The following is an 18291-nucleotide window of genomic DNA, read 5'->3' as shown; positions in this document are numbered from 1 at the left end:
TGTTGATTAAATGATTTCATTTCATTTCCATCCTGTTGCTTTTTATTGAGGAAGATGATGCAGGACAGAAGAGTGAAGTATGTGTGGAAAGAATTGTCATTGAATCTTTATACTGACTTTTAGCTTCTCACGGAGGACTTGCTAAATGAGCATATGTCAAAAAAATCTACTCCCTAATAGGTCATTTTAATGTTCAAAAGTACAAATAGCCACAGACCACACGGATAATCCTAATCTTGTCCTGTTTGTACACATCTACCTGATCCATTTCATCTACATTTTCTCTCTGTTACAATGAAACATGGATTTAAATAGAGCATTGACTCAAAGCATCTGAACGTGAGCGTCTGTTAGTGGGATTTCCTTTTCAGCCACGCACAGGCAGCACAGCCAAGGAACGGAGACACTCCATGCTTACGCAGCAAGTTTATTCTTGTACTCTAATCCGTCTTCACAAAACTGTTGGACATCTGAACACATTAAGCATACAATGTGCAGGGGAATAAAAAACAAAACACTGAGGTAAGGGAGAAAAAGAAAAAAGAGCCAGTGACCTCGGAGCATTGCACCGCATGAATCTGAATGCTTGTTCAGCACAGACCCCCCCCCCCAGGGTCTCTACTACTGGATATGAAACGAAAGGCGGAGAGGGAAGAGGAGGACTGAGGTCCAGCTGAAGATGGGGGAGGACAAAGAGGAAGAGGAGGAGAGGAATGACTGAGGCATGAGTGGGAGCCTGCTGAGGGACAGCGAGAGTACATTCATGTGCTGCTCAAAAAGGTTCCTGTTAACAGTTTAACACGAGTACATTAAGAGTGTCATCACGCCAGTCTGGAAGTCTGGATCTTAAGCCTCGTCTAAGTCCTACTATATAAATATAAATTATCAGAGGTGGTCACAAGTATGAAGTCCTGAGTCATGTCAGGGTAAAGGCTGGCCCACACATAACAACATATTATGTTGAATTTAGCAGTTTTGTTCCTATAGTGTGTGGAGAGCAACGACTCCCGACTAAAATCAGTCTTGACTAAAAAAAACGGAAATCTTGCAAAATCTCTCGCGGTCAAACGTGAACAAACATGACAGACGACGGGGCAGGAAGAATTAAAGATGTTAGTTTTTACTTTGTACTGAACATTCACAAAGGATGGATGGATGAAGTCATGGAGACACGTTAAATAAACACTTATGTTGTTGCCACAAATCAACAAGTTGGTCCTCCATTTCTGAGCTCCATCTTACTACTACTTTATGCTTCACGTTTAGCATTAGTCACCGCCATGACGGCGGTGGTTGTCCTTCCTTCTTCAGTCAGCTCGGTTCTCTATTGGCTATTGTTCTTTCCCCCGTGACGGCGTCATCAGCTGTCCTCGGGGTTCCCCACACACACAACAGGAGATCCCATCGTAAATACTGAACATGTTTAAGGTTTATGATTTGAAAAGGTGCTGCCAGGATGGACTTCTGAGCCGATCGGGAGATGAAAAAAAAACACTCTTAACATACTTCACACTACAGGAATATCTGGAAAGATCATCTTTAGAAACCATCAAACGATCAGGACTTTGCTGACGATTATCGGGAGGGGAGGGAATCTGGCCCCAAATCAGCTTCACTGTTGTGAAGTGTGTATCCGACATAAGCCCCAAGTCAAGATTCAAGTTAAGAATCAAGTCCTAAACTTTGTGTTCTAAACATCATCTGTCTGTCTGCTGCTGGTCACTGCCAATCACAGCGTTCCCTCCCGTTCACAGCCTGATTGGCTGCTGTCAGGATGACTCAGAGTGGATCTGTTGTCAGTAGAATCAAGAGTAGTTTTGCTGCCCGGACATCATGTTTAATCTTTGAGAGAATATCAAGTCAGTCCGAAGACAAACAGCTTAAAGCTACAGTCAGTAACTTTAATAAAGTCACTACATCCTGACAGTAGCACATGAGACAATTCAATTCAACTTGTTTTTAAATAGCGTCAACTCATAATAGAAGTTATCTCGGGACGCTTTTTATATAGAGCAGGTCTAGACCGTACTCTATAGTTTAGAAACCCCACAAGAGATCCCCCCATGAGCATTGCATTGTTATGGTAATGCACTGTGGCCACGAAAAACTCCCCGTTTAGCGGGTAGAAACCTCGAGCATCTGCCCAGACTGGTTAGGTTTAGAGAGAGAGAGAGAGAGAGAGAGAGAGAGAGAGAGAGAGAGAGAGAGAGAGAGAGAGAATCTGTGAAAAAGCAGGTTCCTCTGCCTCCTTTTAGTGCTCCTAATGGTATTTGCAAGATTCCACCATGCCCGAAGGAAAACAACCACATGTTGACAGATTATCTGTCTCATGTACTACTGTCAGGATTTAGTGAAAGCAAATATGATAAAAAAGTTAAAGGGACTGTTTGTAACTTTTTAAGCGTATAAATGTAGCGGTCGGCACACATGCGCGCTCACATATGCAAGGTCGCGTGTGGCCGCTGTCTCGTCTCCTCTGCCTGCTCGCCTTCACTCAGACAGCGCGCGCGTTCTTGCGTACTCGCTCCACCTCTAGACGTGAACGCGCTCTCACTCCACACTGCAGAAGAGTTAGTTTAACTCTGAGAATATCTAGTGAATGTACAGTGGACATTTGTGCAGAAATAAATGCTGCAGCTCCTCCAGATCAACAGAGGTTTCCCGTGTCTTGTGAAGTGACGGGGCTCCTCAAAGAGTTACGTTACCGTCTCGTTACCGACCGGGTGCCGGTGTCTTCCTGCTCTCTCCGGCTGTGGGCGGAGGGAGACGAGTTTCTCGCTGGGGAGCCCCGCTGCTGAAGCCTGCGCTGAGGCAGGAGAAGCAAACACAGTGTCAGCATTGATTCATGGAGAGACCTTCGTCTGGTCAGCTAACATTACTGCCAAGCAGCTGAAATATAGAGTGATATTGTGCTTTTAGCTGACGTGTGTCGCCTCACTGTTTTGAGCGATGCTCGTTCATGTCCATTTAGAGCGAGCGCAAGCACGAGCCCGACGCTGACTTTCGTTGATTTCACGGCCACAGGTGTCGCTGTTAAGAAGCATTTCTGAAAGTTACAAATAGTCCCTTTAAGTAACTGACTGAAGCTTTATGTCCAAGTGAAGTTTTTTTATTTTGTCCAGTCGAGTCTGAACTCACCAGATTTGTGACTTGAGTCTGACCCGAGTCATGTAACTCACTTTCACACCTAGTTCAACAAATCACAATCACAAATCTCTAAATCAGGGAAGTTAAACCTAAAAGTCCAAAGCATGAGGAACAGTCACTTGGTGCATTACTGATAGACGGTAATGGATTACAAGCGCCAGACTTTTACAACTCAAGTATTTGCAGAAGCTTATGAGCAAAAATATTTCCAAATTCTGCTTCAAAAATATTTCCAAATTCCCCCCCCTCCAATCTTGTTATATCAATACATTTTAGAAATGATCCTGATTAACTAACAGACAAACAAACTCACTGACAAAGGTAAATTAATAATCAAAATTTGAAGCAGAGGTATAAAAAGAAGCGGGTCAGGTCATGTTGTGTGAAGGAAATGTGTCCCACGCTCCTCGTGTCTTCAGTCAACAAGCCCTGATACTGCAGCTCTGGCACATACAGTATGCAACCATAGAGAAGTGCTATGTTGTGTAACTACATCACTTCACTGAGATGCTATACTGCCTTTTTTCAAAAACATAAATGAAGCGTACATAATACCTCAGCTGACATGAACACAATCACACACGGAAGAGAAGAGAGAGACGAGGTGACGGGAGCAGAAGGAAGTCGCAGGGAAAGAAGTGATGAGGTGGAAGCTGGTGGTGTTTGGTGTTTCACTGAAGCACTGCGCCACCTCATCTCCCACTGCCACATCCTCTCTGCAACTCTTTCAATTCCCCCCCACCATTATCTGTCATCTTCAATTCCCCTTCACATTCACTCCCCTCTTCTCCGTCTCCCACACAGCTCGCCATAAAAGACAAAGAGGAGGAAGCGAGGGGGCGAATGAGAGACTCATCTCTTTCTCCTCCAATACACAGAGACACTGAAAGAAACGGTGACAGAGAGGGAAGCAAAAGGAAGAAGGGAGGAGGGGGGGTGTTCGTTCTTTTTCACCAATAATATTTGAATGTGTTTCACTCACGCAGGTCCAGAGATGCTGCCTGTCAGATACGGGGATGTCTTGATGAAGAGTCACAGATTAGTGCACAAAAATATAGATTTTTCTACAGATCCCGTGGAGAAAAAATAAAGAAGACAGCACAAAGTCACAATCTTTGTGTGACAACCTCCTATAGGCTTCCATTGTGACGCAAAGATTTAGGACAGGGGCTTCTCAAACTCCTGGAGGGCAAAACATCTGTACAATTTTAAGGAGGATCAATGGGTTTGATGTGTGAATGAGTTTCCATGCCAGAAAGACATTTTCAAATCAAAATCAAATGTTAAAACGGACTGTATGTAATTTTTTACACAGATTTTTTTTTGCCAACCTGGGCCCGTTTTTTCAGGGAAAATCCAACGGATGTGACGTCACGCGCGCTCGAGAGTGCCTTAGCCGTAGGTAACCTTCGCTTAGAAATTTGTTCCGCTAACGCCAACAAACGACCGGCCCCCACCACAACTCAGACTCCAACACAAACTGAAGCACAACAAAACCCCAAAGTTATATCTAGTGAAGCCCGTCTTGTAAAACAGGAATGTGACTGACATCGGGCGTAAACTACGGTGTCTGTATCTGCAGAGACCCTGCATCCTTCTGCCTGGATCTTCTTGTTTTGCTGTGTTCGGGGCATCAGCCTTTATGAAAACGGAGCGACCAGGTGCCAGGTCGTATCCACGCATCCAAGAGGAAGTTACGAAAAAAACAGGAGGACACAGCACCGGAAAAAAAGCAAATATAGCGAGGCGAAGTGGACAAAGCTCGTTCAAAAACAAGAGTGAATCTGTTGTTGGCTTTCACCCGCTGGCGAGAAACCTAACCAGTCGGCTATTTGTTCATTTCTAACAGGTGGGATGGAACAGTTTCACCACCAATACAGCTGCACCCGGTGGAGGCTACTGATATTTCAGAGCCGTGGTCGGGGGCATAGATTCTAACAAACCTCAGTCAGATAAAGAATCAATGACTTCATTTACATGCAAATATTCCAGTTTTTGCCCTTATTCCAAAAAAAGACAATAAGCCGTTTACATGGCTGATGAAAATTAATATTCCACTAGTGTTCCCGTTTACATGCAGCCGTGCATAATCCGATTAACCCGGCGAACACAGCCTCCCTCTTTCATTCCTTCAACCGTCTTCTTTAAAAGGTCGGCGCTGCGATAAAAAACCTGTTGATATCTTTCTTTTTGTCTTTCATAACGTTTAAAAGTAGGTGTGTTTCTCCTTCGGACATTGAATGTTGTGTTTTCAAGTACAAGTTACATTGAGCCGATTTCTGACTGGTAAGAAAATAAATTATTTTTACCATGATACGTTTTTTTAATTTGGAGCTTTGGCTCTGCTCATGTGCTGTGTTGTAATCAATCTCAGCAAGCTTTACACTGACAGCTGCTGAGACACACACCCAAAACCGCCCGGAATGCCAGTTCAGGATGAGGGAGTTCATTTTGCAAAGCAGCAGGTAGTGAAAGAGCATTGAGGAGCAGTATGCCAAAAGAAACCGCTTGCCCGATTGAACTGGTCGAATGAGACCAGTCGTGTGGGAATATATGATTAAAGGAATTAGTGGCTAGAAAACAACTTTTATACCTGAACTACTGTAATGTTTAGTGCGTAAAGCAGAGGAATTATTAACTTGGGCGGGACAGAAAGGCTGAAATAACTGGATCAATATAGTTTAAAGAAGTTAGCAGGTTCAAACTTGGAAAATACATTCCAACCAACACACAAACTTTCTCATTTTACAGGTAAAGTTTGCCAGCTGTCCAGAGACTCCTCGGCTCCGATTGGTTGTTTAAGATTCGGGCACGGTAGAATCTTGCAAATGCCAATAGAGAGTTGAAGCCCCGCCCCTTCTGGTGGAGCACCATGGGACCTTATTTTGTGAAAAAAATATGTAGTCAACAGCAAAAGATGAATATTTTTTTGAACCTGTGAATTATGCCATGAATCACACAAATGATGTTCGTCAATTTAAAAGATAATTTTGCAAGTCAAGAAAGTCTCAGTTTGTAAAACTGTTGAATTATCAGACTTTGAAAATAGATAATTAGAAAGACGACACACCCAAAAGTGTGGTAGTGACGTCTCTCTCTCTCTCTGAAGCTACGATGTCTGTGTGTTTCCTACTGGGTTGAACTCACACCAGCAACGGGTCTGATCCTTCTTTCTCTTCCCGGCTGATAAAAAGACCAGGAGTTGCTGGATAAAACACAGCAGGTCAGATAACATAGCTAAGTTACCTAGCCATCTAGTGTTGGTGACGTATGTTGTGCGAGACGAGAGAGATGTAGTTCACTGAGCGGTTTCACACAAAACTAAATGATACTACGACAAACTGAGACTTTCTTGACTTGAGAAAATTATCTTTTAAATTGACAAACATCATCTGTGAGATTTATGGCACAATTCAAACGGGATCAATAAAATATTTGTCTCTCTCCGTTGACTACCGTTCATTATTTTTGAGCATTGTGGGGAGGCAGAGGAACATGATTTTTGTTCACAGATTATCTGTCTCGTGTTCTTCTGTCAGGATATAGTGACAGTTTTATAAAAATAACTTTTTATCATATTTGCTCAGAGAGACTGCTTGCAGCTTTGCTTGTTCATTTACTACTGAAAATGTGTTGAATATAAACAAGAGGGAGACAATTTTAAGAAACAAAGACATTTTAAGACAAAATGTACCAAACTTCTTTAGCCCATCACCAATCCACACACCCCGTCACCAATCCATATGCAAAAAGACTTACAAACAGAGCAACCGCAGGCATCGTGTGGGTGCCCAGGTACCTCTAAGCCAAGGCATGACTGTAGGAATTACTCCAATGAGCTCATCGGTCGGTGCCAGTCTACTGTTGCAACCTTCCTCTCCCCTGCGATGCTGCCTGTCAGATAATGCACAGGATGGAGTTTAGACGTCAGAATAGTTGCTGCATGTTTTGCATGAAGTCACTGACTTAACCTGCTTTGTTCGTGTAAAGGTTAGATCACCCTCACTGACTGGAGTTGAAAAGAAACAACATGTACTGTAGGTTACATGTACAGGACACTGTAGTTGTAAGCCATATAGAGATATATGTGTGCTACACTTTTCTTTTTTCTGTCTAAAACTGTGGCTGTTTAGGAGATGATCTTGCAAATTTGCATTATGCTTACTTATTTTTATTTATGATTACTACAAATAATTATTTAATATTGTTTTTTTCTGTTATTGTATTTTTCTATGTGTATTTGTCAACCCTAATTTAGGGTTCAGGCAAGAAAACCACTTAGTTAGGGTAAGGGAAAACATCATAGTTGGGCTTAAAATAAGTAAGTAAACTAAGTAAAACACATATAGAAACAACGTACAGAAAACACGTTATAAACGTCAATAATAAAACATGTTACAATTGTCATGTGATTAACGTCACTAACGTAACTTACAAAACAAAACATCAGCGGTCTTGAACGCCGGTCTCCTGGTTAAAAGTCTGGCGTTTGTTGGACCCATCCACCTCCCCACCCACAAATGACATGAGGAAATCAAGAAAGGCGTACTTATAGCAGGCTAAATGCCTTGCGCATTATCGTGGCATTTATACGCCTTTTTTCGTGTGAACGGAAAAGAAAAGTGTATAAGAAGTAATATTAACACCAGTAAGTAACAAAAGTAAGATAAATTTAGTAAAATAAGTAAACTAAGATAGAAAAGTAAATTATATATAAACACCAGTGTCTAATAGATTAACAATAAAAGTAAGATACATTTATTAAAATAAGTAAACTAAAGTAGTTGTGTGTGTTTCTAGCACTTAACAAGACTTGGTCCAAACCGAGTATATGTCTGGACCGTGTCTGGTCAGTCTGTGAATTTGTAGCTAAATGTTCCACTAATAGTCAGTGGTCATGTCTATAATGTTAAATCCAGCGCTACATGTCCACCAGGTCCGGCGAGGACACTAGGGGAGGCGCTGCACCGATCAACTGGCCGTTCAAGTGGTGAAGAAAGAAGAAACGTTTATTTGTCATATACATACAGGTACATAGATGAAATTTGACCTCTGCACAAGTAGTTTAGGAGTAGTGGGCTGCTGTAAGCGCCCGGGGAGCATCTTGGGGTTTAGTGTCTTGCTCAAGGACACTTTGACATGTTTAGTTCGTAGGAGCCGGGGGATGGAACCGCTACCCTTGTGGTTAAAGGACGAGCCGCTCTACCCACTGAGCTACAGCCGCCCCTACGTACCCCATCGTTGAATGCACCTGATTGGTCCCTGGTTTTCTGCTCGCAGTTTCAAACAAGAAACAACATGAAAGAATCCACCAAAATCTACTTCTGAAAACATTTTAAGCGATAAATAGTCTATGCCACTGCTGAATCTTGTTTCATTTTAGAACTAGATCCCGTAAGTTTCGTGAGCCGGACGCGTCGCACTGGACGAGCTCATTTGCATAAAGTTGAGAGATCTGATCTGAGATCTGCTAAAACTTGCAAAAACTCTTGCGAGACTCGCTGCCAGACGACGACCTCTACTAACCATGACTATTCGAGATCAATGCCTAACTTAACGATCTCACGAGAGTTTCCCCGGTTTGCTGGTTCGCATCCGTGAGTGGAACCGCTGACACGCCCCCCCCCCTGAACACGTAAACAGAGGACTGTTCCTGCCTTTCAGCCATGACACCTCTCTCTCCTTTCTATCTTCATGTTGATCTAAATTCCTCTGTGCTGTGAAAAAGCACTTTAGGACAAACTGGTCGGTTAGAAGCTGTTTAAAATCTGGCCAGCCAATGGCGAGGGCAACACCCAGCCCCCGTCTCTACGGCGATAAGCCAGCCAATCAAAACTGGGCATGTGTTCAGGTCTGGAATGCATTGAATTGAGGGAAGAGGAAATGTTCAGAAAAGTACTTTTTGTTGTTTTTTTTAATTGGAGTTCCTGTGTTTATACAACTGGAAGCTTTGATTTGAGGTCGGTCTGATATCAGAGGAGGCAGAGAGCAAAGAGATAGCTGCTGTCCCATCAGCGCTGTTTGTTTATCTTATCGGTATGGGCTTATTACTCGTAGATTTCACACCCCTCTTCTCCTCCCAAACACAACTCCCCCCTCTCTCTCTCTCTCTCTCTCTCCTTCTCTCTCCAACCCCAACTCAGCCTCTGTGGGTTTTTTTTAACAAGTTTTGGGACTGCACACGCACCCCGGGAGAGTTTAGAGAAGCCCAGACCGCTGGACGGCGAACGCAGCCCAAACATTTGGTTTGGAGACACGGAGGCCGATCGGAGCGATAAACAACCACAGGAGGAGAGAGGAGGTGCAGGGAGGAGGAGTTTTATCAGTTAACTGCTCCTAATGTCATCAGTCTGTGTGTGTGTGTGTGCGTGTGCGTGTGCGTGTGCGTGTGCGTGTGCGTGTGCGTGTGCGTGCACCGCCACTGCTGACCTGTTGAACCGATTTCACATTGAACTGAATTTGGGGCTGGCAGACAGACAAAAGGCGGTCTGTCTGTTGTCATGGTTACAGACAACATATCAGCGTATTTACCTTTTGGATTATTAAAAGAAATGGCAAAAAGAAATCTGATAAAAACAAAATACTCAAATTCTGAAAATTAGAACACAACGTTTTGTCGGTACAGTTCTTCTCCTTATTCTTTTGTTTTTACTCGCTTAATACAAAACCTAATTAGCATCTCATTTGCATCTCCTACCCATTTTTTCCTCATCCGTCTCTGCAGCTGAGAGCATGTGTTGAGCTTTCAAATAAGAAACTCACTTATTGGAAGTGACTGTGATCACTCTCCTCCTGCAACAGGAAACTTTTGGGGTGAAAATCATTTAGGATGAAACAGAACTGTACTTTTCAAATAGAGATGTTCTGATACTATTTTTTCCTTCCTGATGAATACATGTGATATGATTGCAATCTTTGTTGTATGACCTGGCACAGTTTAACCCTTTGTTAAACATGAACACATAAACTATAGCCTTGCATATTGTACACGTCGCCGTTTTACTGGTGGGATTTTTTCAGTGTAAAATATTGCTAAATTGTTGACATGTTGCTCTCTGGCTGACGTTACACTCTCCACTAGCTCCTGACCGATCAAACAGTTTCACGTCTGATTTATTATTATTTATACATAGACACAAATATCCCCCTTTTTTTTCATGACGCTCAGCATGACTTTCAACAACGGATTTTTTTGTTACGAATTACGTTTGCACAGATACCGGACCGGATAGGTGACAATAGGGCCGATCTATTCAATTCAGTTCTATGTTTATATATTATATGCATCACATACTGGAATTTAAATTCCTGTTTAAGTTTTTAGTAATTTGTTGCTGCATTTACACCACAAGATTTTTTTTTTTCACCAGGTTACTGGTGTACGATTTATTACTTTAATAATAAATAATTCAGTAAATTTATACCTATGTATTTATTTGTTTTACGTAGTTAGGAAAGCAATGTTTAAGTCAAGCCTGATATATAAAATGATCCCATATAAAATGAGCAATAGAATGATCCCAGTCTCTTCCACACAGTGAGGTGTACAGCTTATTAATTAAACATTGGTATTGGATCGGTACTCCGTATCGGCCGATACCCAAAGCCCAGGTATCGCTATCGGGACTAAAAAACGTACTGCACTTCCATAATCGATTTAAGACGCAGCGATAATTTTTTTTTCCGGAGATGATGGCGGAAGTAGCCGACGAGTGAGCCATCTGAATCAGACCGGTGCATATAGAGTTGTATACTCGCCGATACTTGAACGGAGGCATTTCTGATACTGGTATCAGTATCAGAAAAACTCAATATTTAGTCAAATTTGGTAAAAGCAGACAGTCAACACAAACACTTCTTCTTCTTCTGAGAACACTTCCCATATAGTCACACACAGATGTGCACCCTTAACCCACATAAAATAAAGATGAAGTTAACATTTGATGCCAAGTTTCTGTACTGTAGTTTTCAATATTTACAGATGTAACTTGATTTCACCGAGCTCAGCCATTGAAAGCAGCTAGTTAAGCAACCCATTGACTCTGTGCTGTGTTGTGTTTTGGTGGAGGAGTGAGGGTCGGGAGGCCTCGGTCTATTTCTGTGTTGCCATCTATTGTCTGGACAGGAAGAGTCCTGCATTTGGCTCGCCTCGGTCGACTCACACACAAAAATAATCAACCAGCACAACAGTTAACTAGCATTGTTGCCAAGTGCACTGTTTCACATTATATGACCCGTTTAGCATTGCAAAGTGCATTATATTCATTCGTTAAGATGTTGTAATAACATTTTACAACGCTAACATGTTCATACTGAGGACATGTTAATAGGAATTTGCTGAATTTGTGCAGTTACACAACTCACCTCAGACATTTCTCTCATAAACCGGCACATTTAGCAAGCAGCTGTATTTAAGAGGAGGCGCCCAAGAGCCACAAAACTTGCACTACAGGATATACAGCAGGTGGAATCACACACTATCCAGACACTGTTACACAAACACAAGTGTGTCAGTACACAACTAGGACCGGTATTCAATATTCAGCCCTGGAACAGACTACAACAAAAGTGTACAACAACGAAATGTGCAGATATACAGTACGTGTTTGCTACACACAGAGGGAGACACACTTCAACACACACAATCTCACACTTGGTGGTTTGTTTTTTGCCACGTCAGCCAAACTGTTTCATAGGTGGAATGATGAACGATACCCAGCCCCTCCAGAGTGCTTAAAGGCCTTTGTTTTATAAGAAGTGAAGACAGTAAAGCCGTGCTCGGTGTGACGACGCTCCGTGAGAAGCTAAATCCCCCTTTTCTTCTCTTTCAGCACAAAGTCAAACTCACATCTTTCCACACGGGGGAAAGACTTTGGTATCGTCTCATCTGAACCACAAAGTGTCTCTCGGCTTATTCAGCACCACCCGCGGTCTCTGACCAGTCTGTCCACCTCACCTATAACAAGCACCCGGAGGGGGGTATCAAAACAAAACAAAGCACCCAGCAGTCAGTGAGAGCAACTTCCAACTAGATGACCACAAGTTTGGCCCAATCACATGTGTGCTGAGTTAAGGCCCCGAAACAAAAGAAGCAAACAAGACAACTTCTCCTAACTCCTAAATCCAAATTCCACAGATTGTCTCGACACCTTTTGTCTGCATGGGACGGGGCAAGAACCTATTCTTAAAATACAGAAAGGCGGGGAAGTTCCTGGGGACATTTGAAACAACAATCTATTGACATAATGGTTTTTAATGTCAGATGAGACAACAGAATAGTGTCAGCATCGTATGGGAGCGTGAGAGATGATGCATTAGGTTGACATGGACACAAAAGGGTGCATTCACATCCCCACCCTATATCCCTTTACATGCTCAGGGTCAGAAACAGAATATAGCGAGTTCTGTCATTGAATACAGTATATAAGGTGTCGGGGTTGAGACATATGAGGTCACAATTTAACATGCTTTAATGTGCGTCTCCTCCACCTGATCTCAGGACAAAACACAGCTTAATAAAAGGGAAATGTTGCCAAGCAGATAATGCATAAAGTTTCAATAATTTATTACCATGTCTGTGAAACATTGATTGGGACTTGTCTCGGTGTGTGCTCGGGTTAGACAAAAACAATACAACAAATACACGTCAGCAGAGACACATCAACGATACTCGAGCAAGATAGCATCTTAGCACGCATTCATCCTGTGTAAGTCTTGCAACCAGATCATTAGTGAGCTGAAAAAGTCAAAAAACACATGAAGTCAGTAAGTAAAGTTGACAGAAAATGAATCAACGGCAATTTATCAAGTAAAGTCTTCTCTTCTTAAAGTGAATATCTTCGTCATTTTTACTTCTTAAAAGACAAATCTGTTAATTAAGAAATAATGGAATAATGGACTAATCCATAATCCAAATAATCACTAGCTGCAGCCACAAGTATTTCATTTAACACAGGCTAAAACCTAAAAATCCCATTAACACGTTCACACAGACTTTGATATCTTAAAGGGTTTTGTTCCAAAAAAAAAACAACTCCTAATTTGATAAACAAGCACTGGCATGAAATTGGAACTAACTGAACATCTAACTTTCTTTTATTAAATCTTGCGCAGTAACTTCCTCATAAGACGGATGAGTTTCAGAGAGAAAGCCATAAAGTTTTATTGGCCTGATCCTTGGACTTGAAGAGTATAAGAGTAAATCTCTCACCGTGCACCGCTGACCACAGATTCCCCCCTCGTGTTCCCGCTCCTAAAGACGGCTCAGCTACGGTAACTTTCTTCCTCCATTAGAAAACAAGTGTCTCACAGGACAGCTTGAGAGAGGATCAAACTTTACCCAGGCTGTCACCAGCATTTAGTTTTACTGCACTTCCTCAATCACATCATCCCCCCCTCCTTCCGCAAACATGCCCAATGCGTGTATAAACGCACACTATGCAAATGTATGAGTGACGGAGCATGACTGCAGACTTCAGATGACTTCCCTAAATGACTCCGCAATCACAAACGAAACTGCTCTTTGTTCTGTGGCGTTATAGGGAGAGACTAAAAGTTTAGTTCTGTCACCGGTGCCCTCTTATTCTTTTTTTTTTTTTGTTGGTGGCGTTATAGCTGTGAACGTAGGTGTAGCAGTGTGTGTACAGTTTATTTGTCAGTGACTAAATGCTACGAAACTACAACTCTTTCGCTCTGCGCAAGACGAGACGAGCCGCTCCTCTGAGCCGCTCCTCTGAGCCGCTCCTCTGAGCCGCTCAGCTTTTGAATTCATTATTAACATTTCTTTTAACCGCTTTAACCGGTAGTGTTAATCGGTTAAAATGCTTCATGTCGGTTAACGGTTAATTATAAACATCCCTAATCACAGGTGTGTTTTGGGCGTATCATTAATTAGATAGATAGATAGATACTTTAATGATCCCGAAGGAAATTGTGGAGCAATTAAACCAATTAGAGCAATTCAACTAATTAGAACAATTAAACCAATTAGAGTGTCAACTTCCATTCCTTTTAAAAGCATCGCTAATCAAATAGCGAACTCTGCAAATTGGAGAAGCGAGAGGTTTCCTGTTCATATCGTACACATCTGCTCGTGCACAAAGTAAAAGAGTGCAAGCAGACCATCTGTGGGAGCAGCGGACCCTCTGCCACCGCTGTCTCCCAATCCTCTGTCCCATCAACAAATCCATTTGACTGCATGCGGCAACAATCCACCTGACCACACCAACGCCCATGGGCGCACAGATGACGCAGGTGCATTTGCTACTCACAACGAAAATGACAACTGCGTCGGTCTGAAACTAGCAATGACCGTCGCAAGACAGGGCCCTAGCTCTTCTTCTCTCATTCCTCCAGCAGCAGTAGTAGTACATGAAAATCTTTTCTTTCCAACTGCAGCCCCAGAAACTAGCTCTTCCTCTCCGCTCCAACAGCAGAACGTCAGAGTAAATTCTTCTTGTGTCTCTTTTGCAGCAGAATCAGGGAATCCAGCTCTTCCTCCCTGGCTTACAGGTCACCGGTTCGGTGAGTCAGATGTCAGGAGAAAGCCAGCGTGCTAAGTGGGTTTCAATAATGCAGGCACGTTGAGGGCCTCAAAACGTGTGTGTGTGTGTGTGTGTGTGTGTGTGTGCGCATGTGTGTGTGAAACTGTGTGTATGCTGAGGCAGAGCCAGGGTTTAGGTGTACATGAACAATGCAGCGGAGGGTTGGAGCTGCAGTGTGAATGTGGGCTGCCTCTGAGAAACTTGGTGTGTGTGAGGAATATTGTTTGGGTGTAGTAGGTGTGATTTAGTGTGTGTGTGTGTGTGTGTGTGTGTGTGTGTGTGTGTGTGTGTGTGCGCGTGTGCGTGTGTGAGGGCATGGATTGAGGTGGGAGGATGGGAAAAGCCGGCGGAGTGCCTCCATTCCTCCAACCTCATCTATAATTCAGCTCTGTAGCGGCCTGTGAGGTCTTTCTCTCGTTCCCCCCTGTTCGCTCTCTGCACTGAAGGTGGAGACAAGTGTTCCACGGTACATTACACCGCCTCTCCCCATCTATCCATCCCCATCTACCGCTACCTCTCCAGAGGCTGAGCAGCTGGGAGAAGCAGCTCACTGTATTTCACTGAATGAAGATGTTCTGAACATACAGAGTGTGTTCGAAAGGGTGATACAAGACTAATACCAGCCTTAAAGGACCAGTATGTAGCATTAAGGAGGGTGGGGGGGTCTATTGGCAGAAATGGAATGTAATATTGATATTTTCATTAGTGTATAATCACCTGAAACTAAGAATAGTTGTGTTTTCGTTAGTTTAGAATGAGCCCTTCATATCTACATATGGAGCGGGTCGTCTTCACGGAGTCCTCCATGTTTCTACAGTAGCCCAGAACGGACAAACCAAACAAACCTCAGCTGGTTGCAATGTGTAACCGCACCGCTACTAAATCCTACACACTGTCCCTTTAAAACCAGGTTGAAAATGTATTTATTCTCCATTGTACATTGTGTTTGACTGAACCTAAAACATTCATCATCATCCAGTTTAGATTCAACTAGTTCTGTTTTTATCTTTATTTCATGTCTGCTTATTTGTGTTTTAAAAGGTACTGTTTGTAACTTCTTACACTCTTATAAATCATTGTGGGTCGGTGTTTCCTATGCGTGTGGCTACACTGTTCCAACACTATCTACACGGAAGCACCCAAACCGCAAAGTTATATCTAGTGAAGCCCGTCTTGCAAAACAGTATCAACTAATCCTGCTCCGGCTCCCGACCGCGGCCAGAAGACACAGGGAGACCTGTGCTAACCTGGGACTTAACTCCCCAGATCCACTTTTGTTTGAACCAATCCAACAGCATCCGATCAAGTTTCAGGAGAAAACCATGAAGAACTAATGTTACGTTACTGAGCACCAGTTGGATCCAGTTACTCTGCGTACTCTTACATTTGGTGGAGAGCGCATATGGCTTGTTTAGTATGTTCAATACAACACTTGCAATGGCAAAACACTAAAGGCTACCGTGTTTTGGTTAACGTAATGTAACCATAGCTCGTAGTAGTAGGCTTTCATCCTAACCCGTCTGTGTCTTCCATCATTCAAATATAACATTTTAAATCAATAATTAATGGTCTAATGGTCTGTCACCATGTCAGTCAATTTACTGCTGAGGATATATACTGTATAGAGAGAGTGTGTGTGTGCGTGTACAGCCTCTACTGTTTTCTTATAGTCTATAAAGTTATACCTGAGGAATAAAGTCTCATCATTTTCCCTTTTTTTTTTGCCGTGGTGTCGAATTGGGTATCGAGAATCGTGGAAATTCACTGGCTTAGGTATCAACTACTACATTTCTGGTATTGTGACATCCCTACACTAGTTGACTGATTTTCCCATGTAAAATGGATGAACTATTAACAGCAGTAATCTCCACCCATTAAGACAATATTGCTACACACCAAACACAATAAAGCATAACAAATCAAACATCATTAATAGTAAATACGCAAATGCTAGAAGCACTAGTGGTAGAAGAATGACAAGTTGTTTTAATAACATTAGGAAGTGAAGTACACAGAGTATTTCTGCAGTAGTAGTTGTAGTAACGGTCTGTGTTTTGGTTTTATGAACTCGTTTATGTTTTGTTTGTAACTGTAAAAGCTGCACAGTCATTGTTCCTCAGGGGCAATAAAGCCTCGCTCAGCTGGACTCAGACGCCCTCGTTCTCCACTTCCTTCTTTTCATTCTAACTTTCTCCTGCTGAAATATTCTGACACCAGCACTTTATAAAGGCAGAGAAGACATGTTCAGATTTGATCCCGTCTCAGCTGCACTGTACCATTTCCTCTGTTATTAGTTTCTTTTTTATGTCTCTGTCTCTGCAGTGCCTCGTTCTAGAAAAGGTGCCTTTTACCATAATGGCACGTTGTCCTCCTCTGTCTCCCCCTCTGTCATTCTACTTCAATTTAAATGTCACATGTTCCCGTAGACTGCTATGATTTCACTTATGTTGATTGAACCCTCATGTGCTGTTCAACAAGCTGTCAGGTTATTGCTATGATTTATTATGAAGCCTGTTATTTCTTTAGTCACAGTGATAGACGTTGTAACCGTGGAACTAATTCTACTTCAGACAGATGTTTTGATGTCCAGGGGATGTTTCTTGTTTCAGTACGCGGGTCCAATCTGTTCAGTGCAGGAGTCGGTGCATTGTCAAAGGGAAAATTTGTCACTTTTTATGTTTTCAGTCCAAAATGGCGGCAGCGCTACCGCAGCGGCTGTTGTCAAAAAAGCACCGGCCTTTCGTCTCTTTGCTTCTACACTCTTTGGTCAAACTACTAATTCAGAGGTTGAGAATGAAGTTTCATGCACCATCAAAGGTTTCAAAAACATGAATCTTGTCAAGACAGAGACCTGTCAATCATTTTGTGAAGTCAAATCGGGCTCCGTGTTTTGGATTTGAAATGAAGAGTAACATTTTACAACACTTCCCATAACTCTCTTGTGCTGCCCTGTCGGCTAACGTTCGATGTCTTACATAACATATGTTACATATTTAATGAAGCTGGCCGTGATTGAAAAGCAAAGTCTTGAATTGTTTTTCAGGGAGAGAGAGCGTCAGCAACAGGCTCGCTGAAGAATCTCAGTTACACCAAACAATGAAATTCCTCTGGTGTCCTCATCATCATCATCATCGTCATCATCATCATCTTCTCAGCTTTCTCCCAACCCTGATCTGGGTTCAGTTTCCCTCCCCTCAGTCTCCAGAATATTCTCTGTCCTGAAAAGCTACTGCCTCTCCGTGCAGCCCCCTGATCTCGGTTCAGCTCCCACACCGTCTCCGGTCTTGTTGACTGAACAGCAAATTAAAACGGTGACCCAACTACACATCTGTGGCCGACGGGAAAACTTCCCTCCACTACAAAAGGCTTTAACGTCCATCTTCCCGTTGTCCTACAATCCCCCTGCAACGTCGTACATCACGGTGCAGCTCCGCTAATGAACACCGCTCTCTTAAAAAACAATCTCCACTGCAGAGATTCACTCCTTTAGTCATTTGCAGCATCCATCCTCCTCCCTTTTTGCCACGCCCACTCACTACTACTCTATTAGAAACATCTCGGCTGCCGTTAGCTCGTTGCCGCTCTGCATTGTGATTGAACG

At 42.7% G+C, this 18291-nt stretch overlaps 1 protein-coding gene across 6 annotated transcripts in view; it reads right to left on the bottom strand.

The window, feature by feature from the left end:
- mgat3b (beta-1,4-mannosyl-glycoprotein 4-beta-N-acetylglucosaminyltransferase b) overlaps window positions 1-18291 on the bottom strand; it is a 79956-nt gene that overhangs the window by 8426 nt on the left and 53239 nt on the right. For 2 of the 6 annotated variants that reach the window (XM_037763655.1, XM_037763656.1), the window contains exon 2: window positions 6907-7041. The exons of 3 other annotated variants lie outside the window; for them this stretch is intronic. In XM_037763655.1, coding sequence (XP_037619583.1) covers window positions 6907-6962 — 56 coding nt within the window. In that variant the 5' untranslated portion in view covers window positions 6963-7041. Of the gene's footprint in view, window positions 1-6906; window positions 7042-13357; window positions 13504-18291 lie in introns of those variants that run through there. One more of the 6 variants, XM_037763660.1, reaches the window with a different exon arrangement.

The sequence above is a fragment of the Sebastes umbrosus genome, chromosome 3, assembly GCF_015220745.1.
Source record: "Sebastes umbrosus isolate fSebUmb1 chromosome 3, fSebUmb1.pri, whole genome shotgun sequence".
NCBI lineage: Eukaryota > Metazoa > Chordata > Actinopteri > Perciformes > Sebastidae > Sebastes > Sebastes umbrosus.
Note: the sequence above shows the minus strand (reverse complement) of the source record. Positions and strands in the feature narration are given on the sequence as shown.